We start from the raw sequence: 27,937 nt of genomic DNA on the forward strand, positions 1-27,937 counted from the left end.
GATGACGACAACGGTTTATTTTAATGACTGCAGAAGCACAGTTTAATGACAACAGCTCATCACTTCCATTCTTAACATTTCTCTCAACTGTTTAAATCACTCATCTGTGCTACAATAAACAAAAGTTACAATTAAAACAGTACATACAGACCAACATATATGCATTAAACTCCCAGCTACCAAACCAGAACTTCGTGAAAAGTTAAAAACTGCTATTTATTATATTTTTAACTGCTATATCACACACAGAAAGAGCTTTGGATTTGTACAGCCATGAACAATTCTCTGAGACCTACACATGTATTACACGTAGTTATCTATGCACATCTCACTTAACAGGGCTGCATTAAATAGATCTTCTGTACATGCAATACAGTATCAAGTGTAACAACTGTGATTATATAAAACCACACATTTTAGAATGTGCTTTTAATTATCTGATTAAAAAGCAATTAAATATATATATATATATATTTTAATATACACACTTTGTAGATTACAGCTCCATTGGTGAACAGAGACATAAAATGACCATGTGAGGCCATCCAAATTAGTTTCAGTATTTTCTAATTATTTGAGGCTCAAGAAGTCTAAGGTGGCCTGCTAAGACATGCACTTTCCCATTACATCTCAGCAGCAGCATTAAACATTGCTCAAATGAGAGCCATATATTACTCTTCTGCCTTCTGTATTTCCAGATTTTTCACACTAAAACTCAGTATAAGATTGTACAAGTGTATCAAGACACTGGCATTATATTTGTTATCTTTAATATAATGATGCCCAATGTGCATCTTTTTAAAAGGAAACAGAAGTGAAGGAAACCATATACCATGTGTATTTAAACTACTGTAGTTGTTCAATGCTACAAAGCCACAAACCTATTTTACTGCAATTTTTACACTCAACTTCCAACTATTTCACAACCATACAACTTCTTACATTTAATAACCGCTAAAAACAGGAAAACAGTTTTAGAAAGCCATGTGTTCTGTCAGGTTTTGTTCAGTTACTACTGGAATGCAGTTTCTCATTAACTATTTGGAGAAACGAATATCAGAATAATCAAACATAACAATGAAAAAAACTAAATAGCTTACAGGGATGATGAACAGACTTCCAGTACACAGGACCAGCAACAGCAGGAACCCAAAACATTAAGGAGCTAGAACGTTCTACTTAATGCATAAAAGAATCCCTGATTAAACACATAAAAATACAGGAGAGTGATAACTTGCATAGCTCTGCTGTACATCCAGGGGTTGTAAGACAGCATCACTTAGCACAGTGTCAGAATGAGCATCTTGCCATGGATGCGTAACATTAAACAAACAACAATCGCTAAAAATACTGTGAAAGGAAACTCAGTAGAAAACAATCCTAGCAGGGTCACTAAACTAAAGGGAGTAAGAACTGGGGAGTTAATTCTGTTTGCTAAGATGGGACAAGTAGTGCACAAAGACTTGCCATTAGCTAGCGAGCATCCAGGGAACACAATCCTAATCTGCTCCAATCCCTCTTAACATGTGTAAGGCCTTACAGCTACTGACAGGAAACTGAAGAAGCCTTTAGGAAGCGCTGCTGTTCTCCAAAGCCAAATCAGGACCCCAGCATCTGCACTTAACTGAATGACTACAGTAAAGAATCTCCATGCTATCATAACTACAAATGGTAGGAAACAGTGTAAAGTTTTAAAGCTTTTTTTTAAAAAAGATATGAAAGCTGTGATGTTAATGCAATTTTAAGCACTTGTGAGAAAAAATTAAGACAGTCCGTTCTTAGTGCATCTCACCAATGTATTCCCTGCACAAACTACAGAAGCTGGTTACTGTGCCTCCATTGTGTCTAAGGAAGGATTCCACTACAGAAAGCTTAGAAGTTCACTTCCTACGGCCATCATTGTTGGCAGACATTTTAAAGAAAGATAAGTTACAGTTTCACTGGAAAGCCCTCAAGATTTCAACAGTTACCAGCAGTTCCTGGAGAAAGGCCAAAAATAAGCCATTTCTCTTTTCCTCCCTTCCTACTTTGGAGGTCTCAGATCAAATCTAAACATTGTTAAGAAATGGTGATACGTAACCCTAACAAATAATACCTCCAGACCAAAGTTAGAGAGCCTGTGAAAGAACACCTGGCAATACTTCTGAATCCAATGCCAAATATGCTTCCAAATGATCAAGTTCACGTGCAAGTCAAAATGAATTAAGTGTTCTTTGAAACAAAGGCCAGGAGATCAACCCATTTATCAATAATCCATCATCTGCTCCAATAAATGGAAATAAATGATATTTTGTGAATATTTTCAGTAGATGCCACTTCATCGGACAGACTGCACTACAAATGACTGCACTACAGTCGTACATTTTCAAGCAATCAGTTCAGACAACTTCTCCAACACAGTACTTGCTGTGAACTTGACATCTCCCATCTCTAAGCCATTTTAGAAACACACAAGTCCAATTTGAAACTGCAAACATAAAAAGTAAGGACTTAGGACTAAATTTCCTGAGCCTTGTGTCAAATGACTTCTTGTTTCATGACAGAACAAATCAGACTCTAACTGAACACAGAACCTTCCTTTGACACCTTCAGATACACCCCAGCATTTAAGAAAACATCTGTACAAAAAATCATCCACAGAAATGAAGGGTTAGGATGCACCAACACTTCCATAGCTCTCATACTGATGAATTCTAAAATCTAATGCTAAAATCTGTATCAAATCCAAGTCAGCTGGATAGACGAGTCTGGTGGCAAAGACTGGCTCAGAGACACAACAAACTACAGCAACTGCTCTCCCCCTCAAAAACATGGAAAAAAGGATCTGATACCTGGTGTGCAGAACCATCTCCCAGATTCTACATTAACGCTCCTTTAAAAGCAAAGGAACAAGAAGTTGAAATCATACTGCATAGATTTCTACCCACCCGGCAAAACACGGAGAACACCTTAAGCAAACATGCAACCAAGACAGTAAATAAAATGACAATACGTAGCATCTCCTTTCATATAATTCCAAAACAGTGTAAGAACAGCAACTGACTTCATCTTGCTTCCTGCATAACCCAATGAGATGCTACTGACTGGCAGAATCACCCTTAAGGTATTTATATATAACAAAGAGTTTAGCAGCTGACAGTAATGCCCACTGTGCAGGATCCCTGAGTGCTTAAGAAACAAAAGAAACAAACAAAAAAGCAAACTTCTACAGAGAAGACAAACCGAAAGCTCCAGGATATCATACATACATTAAATGAAGTCATTCTTTTTCCTATTAAGAACAGTAAGGCTTAAAACACAGCAGAAAGCCAAATATATTCCTTTCTGTATAGAAGAGAAATGCCACCCACCTATGAAAATAAGCAATTATTAAACTCATGGTCCAAATATTCAGACGTTATTATCCTCCAGCACTGAAATGATGCACAAGTAAAGGTATCTCATGAAAGCAGAGAATTCTGATTGAAAACAAAATCAGAAATCAAACTATTGCAATACAGATTTAAATAACCAAATTATAATCTATAGCAGGTAAAAGCTGTGAGTAAGTAGGGAAGACGGTCTTTCCACCTTTACTAACAGATCTTTTAAATCTCTATCCTCCAGAAATGAAAAGGAACTTTTCCCTTGCAAAATGGCATCTTTTATTAAATCTAAGTAACCCATACCTAAGTAGTAGGCTGTATACTACGGCTTACAATTTTGTCCAGTGAAAGTGCTTTTATTAAGAAAGGCTGTCCAGGATAAAAACACAGTTTTGGGTGTTTCCCTGTCCAAACTGCAAAACCAAACCTTCTTCCTTTACAAAAGCCAATGGCATTTTCACTTAGGCACATCCAGGCAAACGTTACAAGTCAGGAACAACACTTCCTCCACGTGATAGGAACACTAGCAAGTGGGATGGCTAAAAACCTATTTTACAGAATCTGTAGGTGAAGCTGGTGTAAGAATTTTATCTTCCAGTCTGTAATCTTTTCTAGGATGAAAACGGGGACTTCATGTACACCAAGGTTTCAGAGTCACAGAGATGATGGATGTGAAAAATTTCTTCTCACAGAACGCAACCTTGATTCCTAAAGAGAGAGGAAAAATGCTGCATTGTTTCCTCTGGTTTAAGCTGTGTCTGAACTACTACATTAATAACACTCCAAAAAGAAATAACTGTGCACTTTGACTCTGCATCAGCAAGACAGCTGTGGTTCAAAAAGGAAAGACAGACTTCTCTTAAGTACACAGGTGAATCTGACGGTGGCAAAAAGAACCTTCACTTGTTTATTAGAACAATAACTTGAAATGAGTTCAGATTTTGTTTACTTAACAAAAAGTTTTGTTCACTGACCATTTAGCCTTACTGAAGTGTTTTTGTTTTTTTTTTAATGTTATCACGCAAAACCATTTAACAGATTCTATATACATATTCTCTATAAAAGTTCAAAACTCAGCATTAGGTTTTCCTAACTGTTCTGGTTTATCTTAGATGTATTTTAAACATATAATCTGATTCCTGAGCACTTCAACTTAGATATCTCCTGCCTATCTTTTCTTCTTAGTTTTGTTATTGAACTATTCACATTTCCCTCTTTCCAGCTCTGCCAGTTTCCTAACACTATCAGCTAATATTGTAGTTCTTATATTCCTATTAGGATATTCAATCCACCTTAACCTCAAGATTTCAGTTTATTACCATCTACTCAATCCAAACCATCTTGCAGATTTCCTTCCCACATTTCTAGGCTCTCAGGCTGTCTAGTACCAGCCTTCATCTAAAACCCACTTCAATCTTCCTCACACCAGCGGAACTTCAATTCCAAAATATTCTTCCTACTTTCTCCTTAGTCTTGACTCCCATAAGGATAAGGATGGCACAAAGTATTTTTTCCTTTCGACAGCCTAGTCCCAGTGCGATGGTGAAGAATGAATTCCACACTGATGGGACTTTTCAAAAGCCATATCCCGAGGACAAGCTTTACAAACAAAGCAGACAAAAAGTCACATCCTAACCACAAACCAAGCCTCTGCCATGGACTGTGGGGCTGCTTAAAAGGCTGTCACTTAACAAATTGAAAGGAATTACTTTAACATGTGAAACAATGTATATTTTACCCTAACTTCCTCTTATTGAGATACTCTTATTTTTGAAGAGAAGTAAACAACTCAAAGTAGCACCTTTTTCGTAGTAAGAAATGTGGTTGAGCACTTGTCACAAAGTACAACTCCATCAATGCAAACCACTGTACATCACAAAATAAAAAGAGGGAGGGAAGAAATTATGCTGCTAATAATGGAAACTTAAACAGTTTCATGAACAGAACTCATACACTGAAGAACTAAGAACTGCCCTTGTTGAAGAAAAGTAATCCACATATGCACTGAATTTGGAAAGTTGAACAAAAAAGAAAGTAACTATGGAATGAATACACACAGATCTATCCCAGGAATTAATTACATTATATCTGTTTTACATAAATATCAGAAAATATACAAATATGCCAAAAGCAGTTAAATAGTGTCGCAGATTATGTTAAATTCTCCCTTAGCATGTTTTATTGTTTAGCAATTTGTAAATATCAAGTATTACAATGAAACAACTGACCCTAAGCTTCACAACAGGCAGCTGCTAGCTGGTATGTTGATGATCTCAGCCACACGGGAAGGACTGGACAAGAAAATCAGAACAGGTACACTAAAGCTGCCCGAAGTGCTTAATAGTGAATGCTCCACACTGTCTGTAAAGAAAGACACAGAGAGAGAACATACAGATCAGGAAAAGCAAAATAAGCTGCTAGATTAGAATAAGAACAACCCAGTAGAAAAACACAAGCTCCTTAAAAGAACACAGCAGGAAATAATTCAAGACCAAGCAAGCATGCCATCTGCAACTTGCTATGTTAATATAAACTTAATGAATGTGGTTTTGGTTGAGTTCAACCTACCCCTGTAAAGAGCAATAGATTGTGTTACAGTTGGTGACAAACCCTTCGTTAACTGCGGACAACTTTTGTATTATTCATGCTTCTGAGACTTACGTAACTTAAAACTAAAGCTTCACTCTACCTTAATTACAATACATGTACTAATGAAAAGAAACTTACTGGACTGAAAATATGCTTTATGGTTATTTTTTTGCTGTTTTTCCTTCTGGAATGCTCTATGTAATGTAAAATTAGTATATTTTTCCTAAAATGATTACACTAAGACACCTGCTTTAAAAGGAATTCAGGTATAAACATGCATATATATACATATCTATACACTTAGATAAACATACAGATATTAATGTGCATTATATCACACTTAAAACACATCCTAGCTTATCACTGCAGGGAAAAATGAAGTGCTCTAAGTTCAATTAAATTTACATAACAGTCAGTATCAAAAGGTTGAGGTGTGAAAAGGCATCTCGCACCAAGATAACCAGAAGGTGTGCGTACAAATACTACTTCTACTACATTCCAAATGAAAGCCCTAAATTCCGTTTTCACATAGGAAGATCTTACCTTGGTTTCTGAGTCAGAAGCAATGCAATTATCTGCAACATCTAAGTGAACAATCTTTGATGTTTCTAAAAACATTATCTTGCAGCGAATATAAAATCTCATTGAAAAGCTATTGAAATGATTGTGGAGAGTAAAGAACAAAGCGGTGACAAAAACGAAACACGCAAACTTGAAAAGCAAATTAGAGTTCTGCTGTTGATAGGTTCTTGTTTCAGAAACCAGTGAATAGCATGTTCAGGGAAAACAAAGAACAACAGAACAACAAAACCCCCTATGTTCCTACTTTTGTACCCTTCTATGAATTTCTGCATGATTTTCTGAAGGGTAAGCTTAAAATTAATTAATACCAAAGTTCTTCGCTCCATTCCAGTGCCCAGCACTTTCATTTTCCAACAAGAGGATTAGGGAAGACCAGCTGGCTGTCAGCTAAAACTGCGAAGATGGGCACATGTAATAAATTAACAAAACTGATTCACCCATCCACCTCCACATGGCACAACTTTTTCAGATATTCACTCGACTTTTGTAGATGGTAACAATCAATCCCCTATGCCTCCTGAGTTTCCCTTCATGTAATTTTCCCTGGTCTGGAACCAGACAGCATAAAATTCAGTCTTCCCTTCCTGGTGCTACCATTACCACATACTACACAGGTCACACTCCTGAAGCCAATTCCATATCATCCCTCTAGATGCAATCAAGCACTGATCCCCTTATTACAAGAAGTAATACAAGATCCAGAGGGGAAAGATGATCAAAGGGGGAAACTACTAATATACTATATTCAAACAGAACATTGGTATCACATACCGAATTTAGATCCTATTACCACATACTTTCAGAAATTGGGCAAAGTTTTCTTCTAGTTTTAAGAGCGTTAAAAATTTGGTACCAAAAAGTGACACAGGGAAAATACTACATAAATATTATTTGCCACAAAGATAAAATGAAAAATGAAGTGGAGCACTGCCAGAGCTGAAGCTTTGTTAACTGTTAAATAAATGCTTTACAAGATGAACTAACAGAGCTGCTCTTATACATTCACAACAGCAGTGGAAACACTGGCTCAGAAGTGTGTGATTTTCTTCCTTGGTTTTCATATGTTTTGGTTGTTCACCTTTATGACTTTATTAAAACATGACTGCAGTACATGCTCTCTCTCAAGCTACATTTAAAAGCACCAAGTTTACAAGTGGCAAAAATATCCAGCTAGCAGCTGTTCATCACTCTCGTGACCTAAAGCTCCCAGCCAGAATAATATTAAAGCATGTGTTTAATCGTAACAGAATTCCTAATGCACTGAAGACAACAAACTTTCAATACAATGTCCTTGAGAATGGGCTACCTCTTACAAGGCTGCTACTTGTTATTTTTAAGCAGCAAAGATACATTTGTTGGCATCTCTTAGCAAGAATGCAGTCAGCAGGCAGTATTTTTCTGCAGCTGTGAAGCAGGTGGTAATGATACAATCACTTGTTTAATGCACACCAGCCTGCCCTCAACATTTGCTATTTCCAACCTCTGCTGGGGTCCTGCCATAGAGACAGACAGCACCAGCTGATACATGCACAGAACATATTCAAAACTATGTGAAACATTAAGGTGAATGGAGATTTGTTCCAGAATTATTAGGATTAGGTAGCTCCAAGCTTTATCAGGCTTCAGTCTACACTGCTGACACAAGTCCTGCTTACTCCATCCTACCCCAAACTTCCAGAGTAAGTACAAGAGCTTGTGCAATTGCTTGACAAACTGATCTGAGGAATTAACAGAGGTTTAAGCTGGTGCATTCTGTGTAGTGGGAATGAAGAATCATCTTTAATAACACCAGTTCCCTGACCTGTTTTAACACACTGCCGCACAAAAACTTGTAACAGCACAGGAAATGGGTGATACAGAAAAAAGGCTGAGTTCCTGAGTTATGCCAGCTTCAGCTGTGTGTGAAATTACTGCTAAAGCTGTGAAAAATAACATATAAAACACTGCTCATTTCCTATGCCACAGTAAACGTTCAAACATGGCTTTACCAAGCACAGACACAGCCTGTGGTCAATTAACATGCTATCACTTAATGCTAAGTAAACTACTTTGCTCTAAGGAAAAGCCCTGGTACTGTACGAGTTACTGTACAAGACACAGAGCTATCTCTTTGTCTTAGATGCATCCTGCAGTTTACTTCACGCTACCTTGGTTCCTTAGTGCTAGGAGAAACAATAAGTTGCACAGAAAAAGCTACCTTTCGTGTTTGATACAGTAAGCATCCATTTGCTTTTTATTCTGAGAGCACTGATACATTTTTTTTCTTTGTTTTAGCATCTCAGTATACTGAGAAAATGGAATAAAACTCGGGATTACTATTCCTGAGTTCACATTCAGCTTGTATTTTCTTTTTTCAGTTGGAGTAATTACAGTTTATTTCCAGACAGTGCTTAATGTTACAGCCCCCTCTACTGGTTATTTTAGTAGATACTGTTACACAATAGCCTGGAAATATTCAAGCATCTAGGACAATATAGGTGGGAGCTTTGGAGTAGTCCCTATTCATTGTTATTTGTAGCTGAGCAAGTGTATTTCCTGAAGAAACGCTGTCATATCAAGTAAACCTACTAAGACCTTTAATCTTTTCTTATGATGCAAGATTTACACCACATTCAATTTTACAGCTTCTGTTAACATCCTTAGTACAAAGACTGTTCCAAAAGCAGCACGTCCTATTTTATTATGCTGGCCCACAACACCAAAGGTAGATGTTGGTCTGGCAGTAAGAGCTGGACCTTCCCACCAATACTCTGTTAAATTTTGTTGCTGTGTGACAGATGAGTGCAAAGGGGCAGTCTGACAAAACGGCACCTGACAAAGAAGAGTATATGAAGCAAAGATGCATAAGTGAACTCCTCCACTTGGAAAAAAAAAAAATGGCACCAATATTCATCAATGCTTGCTGAACATTTAAAGAGACCAAAAAGTGGATGTGAGCACAGTGAGGAGTAAGTAGTGCATTTCAGCAGTGGCAACAGCTGAACCCGGTGGGACACCACTCAACACTGACCTCCTCCTGGACAGAAAGCCATTGACCACAGCACCCTTGCTGTGACCTTCCAAACATTTCTTATCCACCAAATAGTCCACTCTAACACACCTCTTTTCCATTTAGAGATTAAGATGTTGTGTGGGACCACGTCAAAGGTCTTGTAGAAATACAGGTAGCTAACATCAGTTGCTATTTCTTTATCCTCCACTCTAGTCACTCCATAATAGAAGGCTTTGGTGAGCCAGTATCTGCCCTTGGTAACATTGCACTGGCTGCCTCAGATCACTTCCGTGTCTTAACATGTCTTCCAGAAGGATCCATTCCATGATCTTCTCAGGCACAAAGCTGAGGCTCACCTCTGGAACTCCCCACCTTCCTGTCTCCTTTTCTTAAAAATGGGAGTAGTGTTTCCCTTTATCCACTCACCCTTCATCTGACAGTCATGATTTCTCAAAAATGACAGAGAACAGCTTGGCAATCGCACCAGCCAGTTCCTTTAGGACTGCATGTAATTTGGCCCCATAGACTAATACACATTCAGTCTCATGAGGCAGTCTCATCTCATCATTGCTCTATCGAATAGTAACACTGTGTTCCTAGTGTCTGCTGCAGTTTCTGTGGAACTAAGTAGGAGGCATTACTTTCAGAGCAACCTAAGTAATATAGACAAAAGGTGCTCACAAACATACACTCAAGCAAAACCTTGCATCAGGTGATATAGAAAAATCACACTTTTTAGAATGCCCGTTCAGCACCAGAACTTCACAGAGAAGACACCAACAGGTGATCAACCCCAGAACTTCACAGAGAAGACACCAACAGGTGATCAACCCAAACAGATTTTCATCCCGATCTAGAACTCCAACTTGCCATAAGAGGTGCTTGCCTAATGATGTAAGCAACAACTTGAGTTTCTTAAGACAACGAGACAAAGAATAGAATTTGTAACCATAATTTTCTTACAAAACATACCTTCCTACGCAGTTCTCTAATTCAAGTATCACATTAATTAGTCTTTTTAAAAAATTATTTAATTTCTACAAGCAGTTTCAAAAAAAAAAAAAGAAAAAGAAAGTAATCTCTACACCCTCTCTGTAAGAAAGCCTTAAGTGAAAAAGAACATCAATTTCTCTGAAGCATTACCATTTTTCTTAATCATTAACCCATTAATAAAAGACTTTCATCCTTTTCCCACTTCCTGACCCCCTTTGGTAAGACTACCACGCTTACTTTAACTTGCTTAGTTTGACTCACAGGTGCAGGCATGGCTATAGCATTCTGGGCAAAAGGCTGGTGAGGGGGTGCTTGAACTCCATGATCAGAAAATGGCTGGTATAAAGAAGAAAAAAAACAGAAGTGAGCAGAAAAGTGCATTATTTTTTTTTATTTTTATTCTTGCAAAGCTTGCACACTAATTTAGATCCCTTAAGACTTCAAACCATGGTCTAACATAAGCATGCAAACCATAAACAACTGTCTAGAAACTGAAAACTCAATATTTAAACTTAAGTTTTCCTCACCGTATCGAAGTTTATTACATATAATTTATTTAGAACACTGACAGGTTTTCATCTCTAAGCTGTATTATTTAGGTAAGTGCCAGTAAGTACTTCTGCAGTACAAACCCATTTCACTCAGCTCTAACTGGAACTGAGTTTAAGTGTGTAGATTAGCAAATTACAAGTGTAATAATGTTGGGAATGATGTTTCAGACTATTTACATTTATATAAACACAAAGGCCTTTCTTAGAACTTTACACTGCCTCCTGCATTTCCACATAATGCTTCTTTAAAACCTAGCAAAAGATACATCTGTGAAGAGCACGATATATCCAAATATTCCTTAACTCATTTCATGTTTTTCTGCTTACTGTTCATACACTCTGAATTTCTCTCTATGCAAATTAATAACTGATTTATGAACTCCAAGAGGTAAAACAACAACAGTGGGGCCCACGATTATACACTTAACACTGACATTTATGCATGCTATAAAGGGAGAAAAACCCCACCAACTGAAGCCTTATTTTATTCACAAAGAATTTTGAAGGGAAATCATGTGCATCAGGATTTCACACCAAAGATGCATGAAGTATCAGTTTTGGGACTTCTCTCTTGTGCAGTAAATTCTACCCTAATTTACCATTTATTCTCATGTCTCTTAAGGAGAAAAGAATTAACAAAGCAGAAGAATAACAATTATTTGTAACACATTTTTAACAAGACTCTCTGTTGCCAATCACTGTCAGTGTGTTTTTCTACTGCAGATAAACGCTATGACTGAGAATAAAATTGCTCATAGGAATACCTCAGGAACTGCAGCTTCCACTAGAAGGAAAGGAGAAGGTACGCAACCACCTTCCTGGGCAATCCCTACTGGTTGATAAATAACTTCAGACGGGTGCAGGTAAAACAACGAAGGTGAAGAGGTTGGAGACTGAAATAAAACACATTATTTCCATAAATCATTTACTTCTTGCACTGTATCTAGAAATCTTATTTTGAAGACATGTTCAAATAGTTCAACAGTCCTGGTCATCCTTTCAGCTTTAAATTCTGAATTACCTCAGTGACAAGGTCCCCATATTAAGAGCTTCTGCAATATAGATCAGAAAACTGTGAAATCTTTCCCCCACAAAATATCACGTACTTCTTCCTATTTCAAGGACCTGCATCTAATTTTGCCATACTTGCATGCCTACCAGCTTCTACTACTAGTAAACTAGTAAAATGTCAGTTATTATCAGGTAATGAGGTAGATAATATTCATTTCTGCTATCAAGCATAATGGAGTAGTTTATAAACACTTCCAAATATCTCTTTGATAAATTAATAAAAACACCTTACACCACAGGAAGAAAGGAAGATGCCTTCCTTAAAAGAAGTTTACACTTTATGTCTCCGTAAATGCTATTTTGTGCCTTGTATTCTACCAGTGCTGCAGATACACTGATAAAACATAGCTATATATTTCAGCAGTGCTGTCATTACTGATTTTTGCTTTTGATTTGCAGACAAAAGTATTTGATAAGCACACCCTACCTTTAAACTAGATGGAAAGTAAGGGTACGATGCTACAACTATGAACAGTGTTTACCTGGGAAACAGACCACTGCCACTGACCTGGAAGACATTGCGTTGGTGCCTAAATTCAAGGAGACAAGAAAGATATTATTACATAATTATAAACATATGCATAGACATGCACCTTCCTCACATATGATAGCCAAACACACCCCAAATCTGCATTTAAATCTTATTAAAGGAACAAACATGATTTTCATACGCCCTTAATTGAAGAAGAATTTTGTCTACTGCCACTCAGCTGGGCATTTAATAATAATGAATAATTAAGCATCTAAGTACTACTTAAAAGACATCCAATACACTTAACGTGACAAATCACCTAAGCTCAGCAGTGGGCTGTCATGATGGTTAAAGGACTGGAAAATTGACATCTCAGGATGCCAACTGTAACGGCTTCACTAAGCCTTACAAAGGATAAGGGTGCCAAGATGTAATTATTACTGACTACTACTACATGCTGGGAGAGTATGAACATGAGTAAGTCTGACTCAAAGGTGTTCAGAGCATAAGAGTTGACAAACATGTATTAGAACTTGGAAAATTCTCAAAGAGAAGGAGAAGAATAAAAACAATACAAAACAAAAGCTCCCAAGCCTTTCACCTGGAGAAAGATCATCTACTGGAAGAGGCTACCCAGACAGGATATGTAATCTCCCTTGTTGGAAACTTGTAAAATTGAACTGGACAAATGTTGGAGATTCTCTGCCTAACCAGTACTGCTCTGAGTGGGAATCTGGCTTAGAAAAACTAAACAAATCCTTAAGAACAGCACTAAACCAGTTTTCTAGCAACCAAGAAAACACCAATTTACTCCATTTCCACGCAATTAAATAGGAAGGTAGAAACTGTATTCTATTGGGGGTGGGGGGGAAGTCTTCAATGAAATTGAAATTGGTTTTACAGAATTTTTTCTTATTTTCAAAGAATAAACAGAACTGAGATTGTGCTGCAAACAAAACTGCACAGCTGACTGGAAAGAATCCTGCCGCTCTGGAACTCATTTGCAAACAGATACCTGATAATGGTAAGTAGGAGGCTGATAAACTGGTTGCGTTACCATCATAGGTGAACTGGAAACGGAGCGTGACTTAAAAAGACAAAAAAGTTACAAGTCAATGCAGCTATTTCATAATTTGTCACTCCTGTTAAGACCCAATATTAAGTACTATATGCTGAATTGTGTCCCCCACCCTTTTAAAAATGGATTGACCATATTTTAACTTTCATTTGAATTTTTCAAGATCACTACTTGCAAGGAGCCTGCATTACAGATGAAGTAAAAGCATGTCTTACTATCATTGTATTAAGTGCCTTCTGAAATTGGATAAGCTCACCCACTATTATACTGACTGCACACACATTCCTGTAACAATTTTAGTCAATATAAATTATCAATGAGGTATTCCTACCCCCTCATAGACCCATTCCTTTCTTCTATTTTCCAAGTCTTTACTTACACCAGCCACAGTATTCATCTGACTGGGCAGTGATCCAGGAACTAAACTAGCTGAAAACTTATTTTCTATTTTGTAGGGTCAGAAAAACATCAATGAAAGGAAGGAGTCAATTTCTCCATACCCACTAAAGCCAAGTATTTCATCTACTGCATTCTTCCTCCTAAAATAAGAAGCACTCCCGGATAGACAGGAATAATAATAAAAAGGAGTATGGATGGGACTTAAGGTTAAGTATAAAAACTTAAGTTTCAGCATTAACTTCTTTTATATTCAACACAGTGGCCACAGCAGCCAGGAACACCTCACCCATGGAGCAATGAAAACTGAAGCCAACCAAGGACCATAAGCACCAACGAATCCTCAGTAACAAAACTTCTGGGGCAATGACTACACTGATTCTGAACGAATTCTGTCCCATTCAGTCACACCAAAGCAAATCCCTCCACAGAAAAACAATAAACTTAAGTAATGTGTTTTAAATCTGAATACAAGAAAGAAACCCCTTAAATATCAAAGATAAGGTGTAGCTGGAGAAACCAGAAGTAAAAGGGACTTGGAAACCCTGTATTCATCTTGGACTTCAGAAAAACATACATACAGAAAAATCAATTACTTACTGGCCATGGCTGCTGAACAGAAGCAACTTCAGGAGTATGAAAATAAGCCACTCCATTATGGTAAATATAAGGATATCCACTGGAAGTTGTTAAGTACATTGTACCACCTTCTTGTATTACATTAGAACCTGAAATCATTTTTGAAGATGAGTTACTTAACAGTATTTATTGACCAATGCAAAAGTCATAAAGAGGAAGGAAAGATCATTTCTGATCTTCAGAAATGCAAAACATTCAAAGGAAAGAACATGGGAAAGAACGTGCCACCTCAGCTCCATCTCAAACAAAGAATCACAGGCTGATGCTGGGGTAGATGGGAAGGGGTATGGAATATAACATGCATTTTGATTACTAAACACAGACAACTCCAATTACCAGCAAATAATTTTTTTTTAAATCTTCAAATGTCCAAAGGTAACTTCACATTGTGGGAGATTTTCATTGGTAACCTCCACATACTCATATTAAGCTGAAACAGGATCCAAGCACTAAAAACAACAGAAGGATTTCATTATAAAATGCAACCCGATTTCTCAAAGCACAAAAACTGTGTGATGGCACATTTCCTGACGTAAGAACAGATATCCAGATGTCAGCAATGGGAATGCTACCGCACAGGCTATAATGCTCTGACCCCAAAGCACAGTTCCAACTGTACAGCTACCAGGTATTGACAGTAAGCTCTGCTCAATAAGGAGGCTTCCATTCCTATGTAGAGGCTGCTTTCCTCAATCACTGCTTTTGGAATCACCTGGAGTCTGTTCCTATCTGCGTTTCGTGGGTAAGTAGAAAGAACAATGTTAAAGAAAAGTTTCAGTTCCAAATATACACGATGCAAAGGAAAAAAAAAAGAAATAAAAAAATAAAGGAAAAATGATTCTGTAACCAAAAGAAATTCTGAAATCACATTTAACATGCAAAACAAATAAATGAAGAAAAACACAAGATGGAGAGCATCATCCCTTTGCAGCTTCCTTGCAAAACTGCATCAGGAAATGCCATTTTATGGACAGGTACGTGCCAAGTGGATTGCCACAAAGGTAAGTGGAGACCAAAAAGGACCTCGCTATGATTCAAACTGCCTTCATGGATGCTAGGAGTTCAACTGACTCCTTGAAAAACTTGAGGATGCTTGTTTACATCAAAGCTGAAATATTACCCATTGAAAAATCATATGCTAAGTTGACTCTTAGCAGAGTTAAACAGATGTGAGAAAAATTAGAGACTACCTGAATTCCAGTAAGCATTCTAGAAAAGCATTCTTGCTATCTCAAATGAAGAAACCAAGCGAATTCCCTGATCAACTATCCTATCCACTTTGCCAAATACAGAGCAGTTAGTAAATATATATATATATAATCTATATATATATATATATAATTAATAATAAATAAATAAATGAATGAATGAATAAATAGAACAATGAAAACCATACAAACTGGAAGAAAAGGTTCTTTATAAAACCCAAACTCACTGCAATGGAAAAATGGAAGAACTTGGATGAGGCAGAGCTAAGCTGAAGCTTACGAGATCCAATCACAACTGTACTGCAAGTACATAAGCATTTTCATTCATAATCTGTGGCTATTTTAAATCAGACACCTGTATTTGAGACCATCCTGGAGGATAAATACAAACTAGATTCATGTTCTAGTAAATCTAGATTCACTAGATACTTACAAATGACGGATGCACTTTGCATTCCGTATACGTAACTGCTCTTGACTGAACCAAGACAAACTCACTGCCTGGACTAGAACATGATATATTCTTATGCCAGATTTGCATGGATTTAATTGTAAGAATACCAACCATCCCAATATGGTCAAAGCTCTTCAGAGAAAATGTCCTGCGTTAATAGCAAAGATGAAAATTGCTCTGATCAACAGTAGAGAAAGACAGCAACTCAGTTAGTTGGGCTGGAAAAGACTGATAAATGAGAGTATCAAAGGAACAATCATTTAAATTCTGCTAACTAAAACAGTTACAGTGACACTGTGACTCTAGTTTTCATGGCTTCACAGGCCTCCAAATGATCAAATTAACTCCATGACTAAGGTTAGTGGGTTGAGCATGACAGCAGACGAATTGAAATTAGATCCCAGGATGTGTATCTGGATGCCAACTGTATCTTCTAACACTGTCTGATTATAGGCACACCGGGCACAAGCATCAGGAGAATGAAGCCATGCAAGTGCAGCAACGCACTTGAGAATCTTCAAGTCAAAGACAAAAAGGGAAACAAAGCAATGCAAACAGATCAAGCAACAAGAAAAAACCACCAGAAACAAACAAAACCCACAATCAAACATGTAACACCTTGATGATGGCTGAGCGAAGATTGCACAATTATTTCCTAAGCAAAGAAACAATACAGAAGAAACAAAGAATTTCCACTCTCCTGGGCAAATCTTACTCTACACACTTAAGGGGGAGAGGGGCGTACCTAAGCATATAGAAGTACAAATCTCCTTTCACGTGAAGGTATGTCTGCAGCATCAGTAGTAGCGTACATATGAACTACCTCTTAATAAATTGACAGCAAAAACTAAGAAAACTATACAGTTAAAACTAAAATTCCACAGAACAGAACAGGTCCAAAAGTGTGTGTTCCGCCGCTCCCCTCCAAAAGGTACCGTAAGATGAACACTGAAGTACAAAGATAAGCTTCATTTGCTTCTGCACTTCTCAAGTAATGCATTTTACTTCTGATTTTTATAGACATCACTGAGGAATAACAAAATAGCCGGCATAAAAAAGCTGGCAGTTCTCATCCTGAAAGTTAGAGGTTTACACCTTTTGCAATACATTACGGAAACTAAACAGTGCCTAGCAGAAGGTGATGGTACATTCTCTAAGAGGAAGCCTAAAAAATTGAACGATTATCCCCACAGAACTTCTTAACAGCATACTTGACCAAAGTAACAAACCAATAGTTGGCCACCTGACCAATAGTTCTCTCATGTATGCTTTCAGTTTAAGCAGTTCTTTGCCAGAAAAGGAACCTTTAGCAACTCTGCCTTTATTTTAAAGGACAGAAACCTAAGAATTTAGTGGAGACAACAAATACCCGCTCATTATAGTTTCTACTGAACAAAGCAAGATGCCATGGTTCTGAGGGATTTTGCTACTAACTAGTAATAACACACAGAACCAGGAAAGTCTGCTGAACAATTTGTGAGGACAGTGTTTAGAACTGAGGTTCTGCCATGTAACTATGATAAGATTCCATTCCCCTTGCTCCTACATAAATCATCATCCCAAGAGAGCAAACAATACACTAAGGAGGAGAAAAAAGTTCTGAAGATCAATCCTGGACTTGCCAAATCTGGATTTATCCACTGGTACACATTTATTCTGTGTTCTCTTTATAGCATTAAAACAACACATGATCAGGCACATCTTGGTTAAAAATGAGATGTGCAATGACATATATAATAGACAAGTGCAAGTGAATATACATACGGGGAATCCGTGTTTGTTGTTTTCTTATTGCAGGACCAATATTCAACTTCTTATCCTTGTAATTAAGTTTTTTAGCCTAGAATTTAAAAAAAAAAAAAAGTACTCAGTATTAGGTTTTTTTTACATAGATCAAGGCATTTAAAACAACAACAAAAACCAGAGACACTGCTTCTTATTTAGAACACATATTGACAAAACAAGAACCACATTAGCTTCTTCTTTAACCTGATCTTAGACTACACATACATAAAAGCCACCATTACTTATCTCAAGTATTCCTTACTCATCATAGAGCCTCCTGACTAACAGCTACCTTTAATTCTCAGTTTTTTGTTTGTTCTACCCTTCTGCTCATACAGGCATGTTTCTACTACTAGAATAAAAAGTAAACATATTTAGAAATGGACAATTTCAAGTATAAACTTATTTTTTTCATAATTACAGCCTTGTTTTTATAAAGCAACTTATAAGAACAAGTCTACAAGAAGGACCAGAGTATAAGGACTGAACGTAATAAAAAGCTTAAATTTTATGTGAGACCTTGGGACTGCCTTAAACCCGTGTTACCTTCCTTACATCCATGCTAACAAATGACAAAATAAATAAAAATCAAAAGATGTCCTAATAGCAGAATACCTTAAAAAAGTGTGCAAAGAACCAACAAATTATACAGTCTTCTGATTCCCACTTAGCCCTAACTGCTACCCTACTATGCCACAAAGTTTTCAGCGTCAGGTGTAATTTCTCTACTGCAAATACACCAACTAATCCTATTGAAAACTGAGCAATTTCCCCTCCCAAAAACTACTGTCAGTTTCACTCCAACCACATTCCTCCACAGACAACACAGGGTGACTCTTCTCAACATACTCCATTCCTGTGATCCATCAGAATTCACGCTGCCTTTTTAAATACGACTTACACAGTTAAATATATATCTAATCAGTGCAGATTTCTTCAAAGCATTCGATATGGCACTGCATGAAAAATTACATGTGATGCTACAAGGAAAGATTAATAGGAGAAGCTGTGACTATAAAGTAAGAAAAATGGGAAGAGGTAGCATTAGATGTAGCAGTACGTGACTGGAAAGAGGACCCTAAAGAAATCCCACACAGCCAGTTCTTGAGATGCAATTTAACACTTTTGAGGAATGAAAAACACTATGAAAAAAACTCTGAAGATGTTATTGATGATCAAGAAGTAGGACATTTATAAACAAGAAATTCAATAGTATAAAATAAATAATTTATGCTATAATAAACTATTAAAACTGGGAAACTATCTACTGAAATAGCCCAAATAAGGCTTAGATCATAACTAACCTAAAGATAAACGAGGCTGTGCGATGCAGAAGAAAAATACAACATAATAGCAGGATGTTTGAAATAAAACATGTCCTGCAGACAAAAAGGTATCAGTCTCATACAGTGGGATACTACTAAGACTTGACATGGAACAGCCTTTCAGTTACAGTGCAGGCAAACATTCTGGACCACATTCACAATGATACCCCCTGTATTCTTCTATTTCACAGAAATAAAACAATAAAACCCATGAGAAAAAGGGGAAAAAAACCACAAAGAAACAGCATTCCCGTCTGCGTACTCAAGCTCCACATATTTGTTTTGAAAATACCCAAGATTTCTTTTTAAATGAATTTTAACCTGTAAATATTCAAAGACTCAGTACTTCAATATTTTATCTTGTCTTATATTTGGCAGAAGATATTTTGCAAGCCTTGGATACTGTTTTCTGTTCTCCCCCCCACCCCATGTCTGTTATTTTAAAGTAGGAGCTGAAAAACTAATAAACACCTAACAGTTAATCCTATCTCAAGGGAGGCTCTAGAGGGAACATCAAGATGGTTACTTGGGTAAGTAGAAAAGCAACTGTTATATAACATTAAATGAACTTGACTATTTAAGACCTCTAATAAATTTATTCCTCAGAAGAGCTACAACAGCTCCGATGATCAAATATGTCAGAATAAAATAAAGCAGTTATCTTCTCCAACTTATCTTAACAATGCATCTTCTAGTAAAGCAAATGAAGGATAAGGAGTAATCAGCATGCACCAGAACAGACTGTATGGAGCACATGTAGAGTAAGAAAGCAAATACTACATGCCAAAGTAAAGCATTCTAATATCAGACGACAGCTCACTTCTCTAGATTCAGAGCATTTCTTGTCTTAATAGAATGGCCTTGGCTGGAGGGGACCTTAAAGATCATATAGTTCCAATCCCCTGCTATGGGCAGGGCTGCCAACCACTAGATCAGGCTGCCCAGGGCCCCATCCAACGTGGCCTTGAATGCCTCTGGAGATGGGGCATCCACAGCTCCTCTGGGCAGCCTCAAAACCCTCTTAGTAAAAAGCCTCTTCCTAATACCTAACTTAAGGTTACCTTCTTCCAGTTTAAAGCCACTCCCCCTTGTCCTATCACTTTCAGATCATGTATAAAGACTGTCCACCTCGTGCTTAAACTCCCTTAAAGTACTGTAAGGCCACACTGAGGTCTCCCCAGAGCCATCTCTTCCCCAACCCATGTAAGCCCATCTCCCTCAGCTTTTCCTCATAAGAAGCTATCTTAGATCTCTAGCTCTCTAAGTGTTTCTTCAACTATACTGTAGGAAGACAGAATGACCAATCTTAACAGACCTACCAATCCATGTAGACCAACAGAAAATGGTTGGAAAACCAGAGATACTTTATGTCCCCCATGAAATAAATTATTTATAAGGGAATCATAATGGGGAATATTACTCACCTCTTGTAGTATCTTCTGTGCATCTTCTTGAGTTTCAAAAGTAATGAAACCATACCTAAATAAAAAGAGAGCTAAGTCTCTGATGATCGTAATTTCATATATTGCACATTAATACTTTCCATATAGTAATGGTATTAGAAGGGAAGGGGAATAGGAAAAAATCAGTTGTAGAAATAGAGACTGTAGTAACAACTGTAGCTTTGATTTGTTAATAAACCTCATTGTAGCCTACTTTCTAGTATGTTTAGATACATGGTCACATATCATTGTTTCCATGCAGCGAATGAGTAGTTCACCTAAACAGCTAAGCAAAACCTGCTGGGCTACTGGTGTTACATGGTGAACGTATGTAGATACTTCTTATCGATAAGACAAAGATTTTTTGATCTGGATCCCTCAATTGTTAGGAATGCCCACAATGAGATGCACTCCTAACAACATTGAAATTATTATGATACAGCCTTCTCAGCACAGCTCCTGTAATGCCAGTGGGAACTGTGAACATTCCACATCTCCCTAAGCACTACCCAGGATGTTAAAATGAGTTCTCAGACAAAGCAGCAATACATAGATATGGTTTACCTAGGAATTACTCGTGTCACTCTTGATGTGATTAACTATAAACAACAGTTTTGTGGCAACCTCAAGGATAAAGTACTCTCACATTTCATGACATAATGCATCTCTCACTGCATCTCTTTCAACTGTTGCAACAAATCAAACAGGCTTTCTATGAAGAATTCCTACACCACAACACATCAATATTTCCCATAGAAACGTCGCCGAACAAAGCACTGTCTGTGTGAACTAAGTGCCTGATCACACAATTAAAGTACGTTACACAATATGCACATATACAACAATCGTTGTGTCTTATTTTACAGAAAAAGCTGCACCTTTCTGAGTTGCAGGAGTTTTTTATTTATTTATTTTAAATCTTATAATAGTTTTGGGTCCGTAACTTCATAGGTTCACAGCTCATTCTCAAAGCCAGACTTCAGAAAAGTACTACGAAAGCCTGAGAGCTTCCATCATTCCAGACAGCCTATTAGAATTTGCAGCACAAAGTACGTTTTGTGAGCATCTCTCTGTTCACGAGTACAGAGATACTGCTAAATCTATGGGCTCTTGCTAGATTGCTTTCTCTAATCAAGTTTGGAAACACTTCCAAAAGCACAGGTGCAACAACAAAAAGGTAGATCCTTCATTTGGGATCTTACCCATACACAGACTTTCCATTAGGAAAATACGTATTTTTAATATATGAATTAAATGCCCTCTTTGGGATTATGTTTTAATTCATGTGATAACAGAGTTCAACAGTTAAGCAAATTGCAAAGACATTTACGTAAGTGAATCTTAGAGAACACAAGGAGATTTTTGCATATGTGAAATATTTCAGATCAATAACACAATACTAATAATGTTCTGAGCAAAGAAACAATAAAATTCACTGCAGTCAGGCAATTTTCTGGTACATTTTCAACTTCCACAACATGTTTATCTAGTATACCAACCCCTTTGATATTCCAGCTCTGTCATTTACTATCTTCACCTCTCTCACACAGCCATACTGAGCAAAAAACTTCCTCAGGTCATTTTCATTAGTCTAATAAATTAAATCAAAGAGGGGGGGAAAAAAAGAGAAGAAAAACTGATTTGTATACTTATTGTCAATGAGTACATACCATAAGACTTCTAATGATTAAATTTGGATAAAGTTTACCACAAACAAACTATAACCCCAGAATGGAAAACCAAGGAATGAGCATGAACATGTGCCTCAAAGCAAGAGAACAGTATTACTGTTTAATTGCTGCCTTTCCATATTTGGTAACACTAGAAAGCCAGTAAAACATTAAAACATTTCTACATAGTAACAGTCCCTTTACAGGCATATTCCCTGAAGCCTTCTCAATGTATACACACACATCTGCATGTGTGTACATAAATATACACTTAAATATATGCACACAAAGGCATGCATATCATACACACATAGGAACATCATGGGAAAACCCTGCTGTAAATTAAATAAGGTGCTTATAATGGAGAACACCCTAGACCCATATGGAGAAAACTGTTTATGTCTAACCAGAGTGTACATGTAGGAAGACAAGTTCCTTACAAATGCACATTTCAGCAATATGAGCACTTGTCTTCCTTCTATGAATTAGCTTTGCTTAATAGCGTAAGCATAAATAAAACACATAGTATTTCAGAATTTCTTGTCCTACCTTGATCTCTATATCCAGGCTATTTCTCTACTTGTCCACATTTTTCATTATATTAGGTGCACAAGAAGTATTGTTACACCTTGAAGTGAAAAGCTGCTGCTGCTTTTGCAAGTATATACAATTGAGCAAAAAATCCCTTCTGCACATGAAGAGCTTACCTGAGTTTGAGAAGCAGGAAGGTTTTGAAAGAAAAACTAAAACTCAAGTAATTTTCCTAAACAGATAGAATATGAAGCTAACACTTTATGAATAACACCATCTTCAATACATGTTTTAGTAAAAGAACACAATTTACTTGTTGCAGTCTTCAAGTCCATGGAGCATTCATGGCACAAGACTTGGCTCCTCACTGCTCCAAGTGTTCTAGTATCACAACACTATAAAATACAGCCACACTGTAGAAGAGCAGAGAGCAACGAGAGACAGGAGTGCTCTGAATGGGCAGGAAATAGACATAACTAGGTGTAGCAACTGGACAGATCTGTATGATGGGAACAGCATTACAACAAATATGTGATGACAGAAGGATCAACACGATAGAAAAGTGCCATGAAGGAAAAAGATTGCTCACCCACATGAGTAGATTCCAGGTTCTTGGGGGAAAGCTTCAACAAGGACAGATCTCCAGAAAGAGATCCTTCCCCAGTTCCAGTCAGCCCTTAAATGGGGTCTAGCAGAGGTGCAGCCTGGCTCCATCCCCTTTGCCTTCACCTATGCTCCCAGGGCTGATTGGGTCCTTTCCCCAGGTGCTCAATGACTGATTCAGGCCTTGACTTGGAAGTTTCCACACAACTGGATAATCAGGTCTTCCCCTTGGAAATCACCTGCACCAGATCCTGAGCAACTAGACACCACTGAAAGGTTCAAGTATTACTAAATGTCACCCCACATCACTCTCCTGAACAGATCACCACGCTTGACAAGTGAAGAGAAATGTGAGGTTCTGTTTATGTAGGAAAACAAATCCAGCCAAACAAATGATAGCATATGCTCATGGAACTGTTTTATATAAGCTGAAACATTCTTACATAACGAACAGAAAGTAAAGGGTAAAAAAAGATTGATGGTAAGATCTGTCTTTTCCTTAAAACTTAGAATTCCTGGGATAGTGTTCCTGTTTCTTGTAAGCTCTGTGTGTTATGAGCTGCTATGTCACTTCACAACACTAAGAAAGTGATAAATGATACAATAGCTGAAGGCAAAAAATACATTAAGCAACACTTGAAGAGTTCTTAAGACCTCAACTGATGCAGTAAGTTATACTGAACACCTAGCAGATAGTAAGAATGTATACACAGAGACCAGTAGGCTTCAAAAGCCAAAGATTCATCCATGGAACAGAGCGTTAAAAGATGGTAAGATAAAAAGCCAAAGGTTCACAGTACAGTTTGCAAATATCTGGACAAACACGGTATCCATAATTTTACCAGAAACAGCCTTAGGACTTACAGTTTCCTGCTGCTGATGGGACAAGGTACTTGTGAGACTCTCAAGAAAGCTGAATGTTAAGCCTACACAACCTCAAAGAGGAACAGCATCCACTATTAATGAAAGACCTCTTCAGACTGAATTAAACAGGTACCCAACTATAATTTCTCTTATTGAATTCCTTCTCTAAATTTAGGAGGTACGCCCTCTTACAAATAAGAATCACTACTATGGTGATAGACCAAATGGAAGTGCAAAAGCTAAGAGCTAAAATCAGTACTGCAAATTGCCCAGAAAAGCTTTCATATTCGTTTTTGCCTTTAGGAAAATTACTTTGATAGGTGAAGAACGTGTACTGTAGCTCCACCTTTGTGGGAATGGAAAGAAAAGCACTGAAGAAGCTGAAGCTACTGATGGCTGCAGTGTTTGCGACATATATCGCTGAGATTACAATTAGTTACACTATGTGATGTATTTAATTAAGAATCCTCCTTTGAAAAACACAAAAAGCAAAAAAGCAGCAAATCAAAAGTCCCTGGCTTCCAGCTTGGTGAAGAACTTCATGCAACTCTGTAGCACAGTGATAATAAATCAAGGCTTAAACTTCATTTTCTGCAGTTGGTTTGAAGACTTTGGTGAAAGGCACCACCTGAGCAAACACATCATTAGTCTCACACTTCTACTGAGTTTTATAGGCTATAAAAGACCAGCTAGTAGTAAAACGAGGAAAGAAAATACCTTAAAATCAATCCCTCCTACAAAGATGCGATTTGGAGTAACTGTTCCAAACCTTGGTGCACCGGTTGGGTTATTTAATGGCACTGGCGACACAGCGTTGGGAGATGAAGGTAAAGATTCTGTTTGTGCCTCGTTTGCAGCCTGTTGATTAGAAAAACCAAAACAAGACCAAAAAGGAAACTTTTCACAGACTTTCTATATCTCACACACAAAATATATACAGGATTTCTGGTGGGTAAACACCAAACATTAAGCAAATGTATTTTTATTAAAAACAAGCTTAATTTTAAGCAATTCGGTAATACCTTGAGCAAGCCACAGTCTGACGTTTTACTTACATTCCAGTGTGCTTTGAATTATGCATTCTAGGCCTAGTTTCCAAATGTTTTTTTCCCTTTTGGTTTGCACAGCACTCTCTGTATGAATGTCTGTGGTGTGTGACTATGGCTCTTTTAGCAAAACAAGCAAGCTTTTACGCATATGTTGAATAAAACTCAGTCACATCAAGCCAGCGATGAACCCCACCTTCCAATAGACACCTCCTCTTTTTAACACCTCTATCCTACAACACCAACAAGCAGTCACTCATCCTTCCTGGCTGTCTGAGGCTGTACACATCACAGAATCACAGAACGACCTGGGTTGGAAGGGACCTCAAGGATCATGTAGTTCCAACCCCCCTGCCTGGCAGGGCCACCAAACATACACCTTTACTAGATCAGGTTGCCCAGGGCCCCATCCAACCTGGTCTTGAACACCTCCAAGGACGGGGCATCCACTGTGCAGCCTGTTCCAGGGCCTAACCACTCTCCTAGTGAAGAACTTCCCCCTAACATCCAACCTAAATCTTCCCTCTTTTAACTTAAAACCATTTCCCCGTGTCCTGCTATTGTCAGCCCTTTCCAAGAGTTTACTCCCCTCCTGGGTGTAAGTTCCCTTCAGGTACTGAAAGGCTGCAATGAGGTCACCCCGCAACCTTCTCTTCTCCAGGCTGAACAAGCCCAACTCCCTCAGCCTGTCCTCATAGGGGAGGTGCTCCAGCCCCCTGATCATCTTCCTGTCCCTCCTCTGGACCCTTTCCAAAATCTCCATGTCTTTTTTGTACTGAGGGCTCCACACCTGGACACAGTACAACAGATGGGGGCTCACAAGAGCAGAGTAGAGAGGGACAATCACCTCCCTATCCCTGCTGACCACCCCTCTACTGTTGGGTCGTACTCAGCTGTGTTTAAACACCCATAGGGACTGTGTTTTAGTGCAACACTCGGCTCCGTACAACACGGGAAGCGGGCAGGGTGGTACAAAGCCCCAACCCTTCCACTGCGGAGCAGAGCCGAAGGGCTGAACCCGCTGGAAGCGGCTGTCCCCGCTCCGCAGGGCTAAGCGGCCTAACGGAGCCACGGGCAGGCCGGCTTTTCCAGCACCACCAACCACACAAAATGGCGGCACGCCATAACCGCCAGCGGGGGCCGCTACACGGGGAGACGCCGCTCAGCCCATGGCTGCCCCGTCCCGCTGCTTTGAAGGAGGCCCTCAGCTCCCGGCCCCTCCGCCCGCCCTCTCCCCGGAGCGGCTGCCCCGGCCCGGCGGCCCTCGGAGCTCTCGGGCCTCGTCTCACCGCGCCGTCGGGCTCCATCTGTCCCTCGCCGCTCAGCCCGGCACGTTCCCGGCACGTGTCGCGTCCTCGGCTCCTCCTCGGCCCGGCAGGCGACCCTCCAGGGGGAGAGGAGACACGGAGAAGCCTCGGCGCGGTGCTGGGACAAGCGCGCGTCACGGAAGCTTCGGAGCAGTCGGAACCCGGCCAGACCGCGAGGCACGAGGGTCGAACCGCTGCGCCCCGCCCCAGCGCCCGGCCCGGCCCCGCCCACCGCCCGAGGAGGCGCCGCCGCCGCCGCCGTGCCCCTCCGCCCTCCTTTCCGCACGGAAAGTGCCCCCTCGTAACGCCCGTCCCTCCGCGGCCTTCTCTCTCCGTCGCTCCTCCCGGCCCCTTCGCAGCCCGCACCTGTGCCCGTCACTCAGCGCCTCTCCTCGGGCTGCGGCCTCCCCCCCGCGGCTCGAGTTTCAGGGCACACTCACACCTGGCTCCGAGGGCCGGCCTAACCCCTGGCCTCGGTGGGTGCCCCTCACCTGTTTGCCGGCCCAACGGCAGAAAACAAGCAAGAGCCGCAAAATAAACAGCCCAAACAGTGTAACAGGTCACTCACTCGGCCTTACGTGATGGCGGCAGAAACAGATCAGCCCTTATCATTGTTGGCGTGGAGAAGCACAAGTCTTGACCACAACTCGGACACCTAAAGTTCTGAACGGGAATATTACAGCTCTTTTCGGCCCTTGGAGGAGCAGGAGACACATCCATAGTGATATTTTCTATCAGGTGTACCCCCTGCTCCTCCAACTAGCAGCACCCGGACCTGCGTGCACTTACATCTCATGTTGTTTGCAAATACAGACTGCAGTGTGTCTGTCTGAAATCCTTCTGCTGCTAAACAGGTCTGGGAATAAAGTGATTCAGGTGGCTGGTTCATAACCCTGACCCTCCCTCCCCCCCACACCTGCTTGGTCTACTTTATGCTACATGAATCCAACCCCAAACGAGCAGCACCTCCCATA

The 27,937-nt window shown here is 39.1% G+C and overlaps 1 protein-coding gene across 4 annotated transcripts; it reads right to left on the reverse strand.

Moving 5' to 3' along the window:
- On the reverse strand, positions 1-27,670 carry BOLL (boule homolog, RNA binding protein). Of its 4 annotated transcripts, XM_015868072.2 has the most exons (12): positions 27,330-27,670; positions 26,946-27,040; positions 25,328-25,468; positions 22,442-22,533; positions 20,925-20,979; positions 18,155-18,230; positions 14,690-14,817; positions 13,631-13,702; positions 12,626-12,673; positions 11,837-11,965; positions 10,759-10,857; positions 1-5,726 (listed from the first exon to the last, which is right to left on the reverse strand). In XM_015868072.2, exons 2-12 carry the CDS (start codon positions 26,961-26,963, stop codon positions 5,703-5,705), a joined length of 882 nt encoding a protein of 293 aa, XP_015723558.1. In that variant the 5' UTR covers positions 26,964-27,040; positions 27,330-27,670; the 3' UTR covers positions 1-5,702. The 4 variants fall into 4 exon arrangements, with proteins under 4 accessions (XP_015723558.1, XP_015723560.1, XP_015723559.1 ...); XM_015868074.2 differs by lacking the exon at positions 27,330-27,670 and having other exon boundaries at positions 11,837-11,901; positions 12,652-12,673; positions 26,946-27,321; XM_015868073.2 differs by lacking the exon at positions 27,330-27,670 and having other exon boundaries at positions 10,783-10,857; positions 26,946-27,321.
- Between the last annotated feature and the right edge of the window lie 267 nt (positions 27,671-27,937).

This window comes from Coturnix japonica, chromosome 7 (genome assembly GCF_001577835.2).
Source record: "Coturnix japonica isolate 7356 chromosome 7, Coturnix japonica 2.1, whole genome shotgun sequence".
Lineage (NCBI taxonomy): Eukaryota > Metazoa > Chordata > Aves > Galliformes > Phasianidae > Coturnix > Coturnix japonica.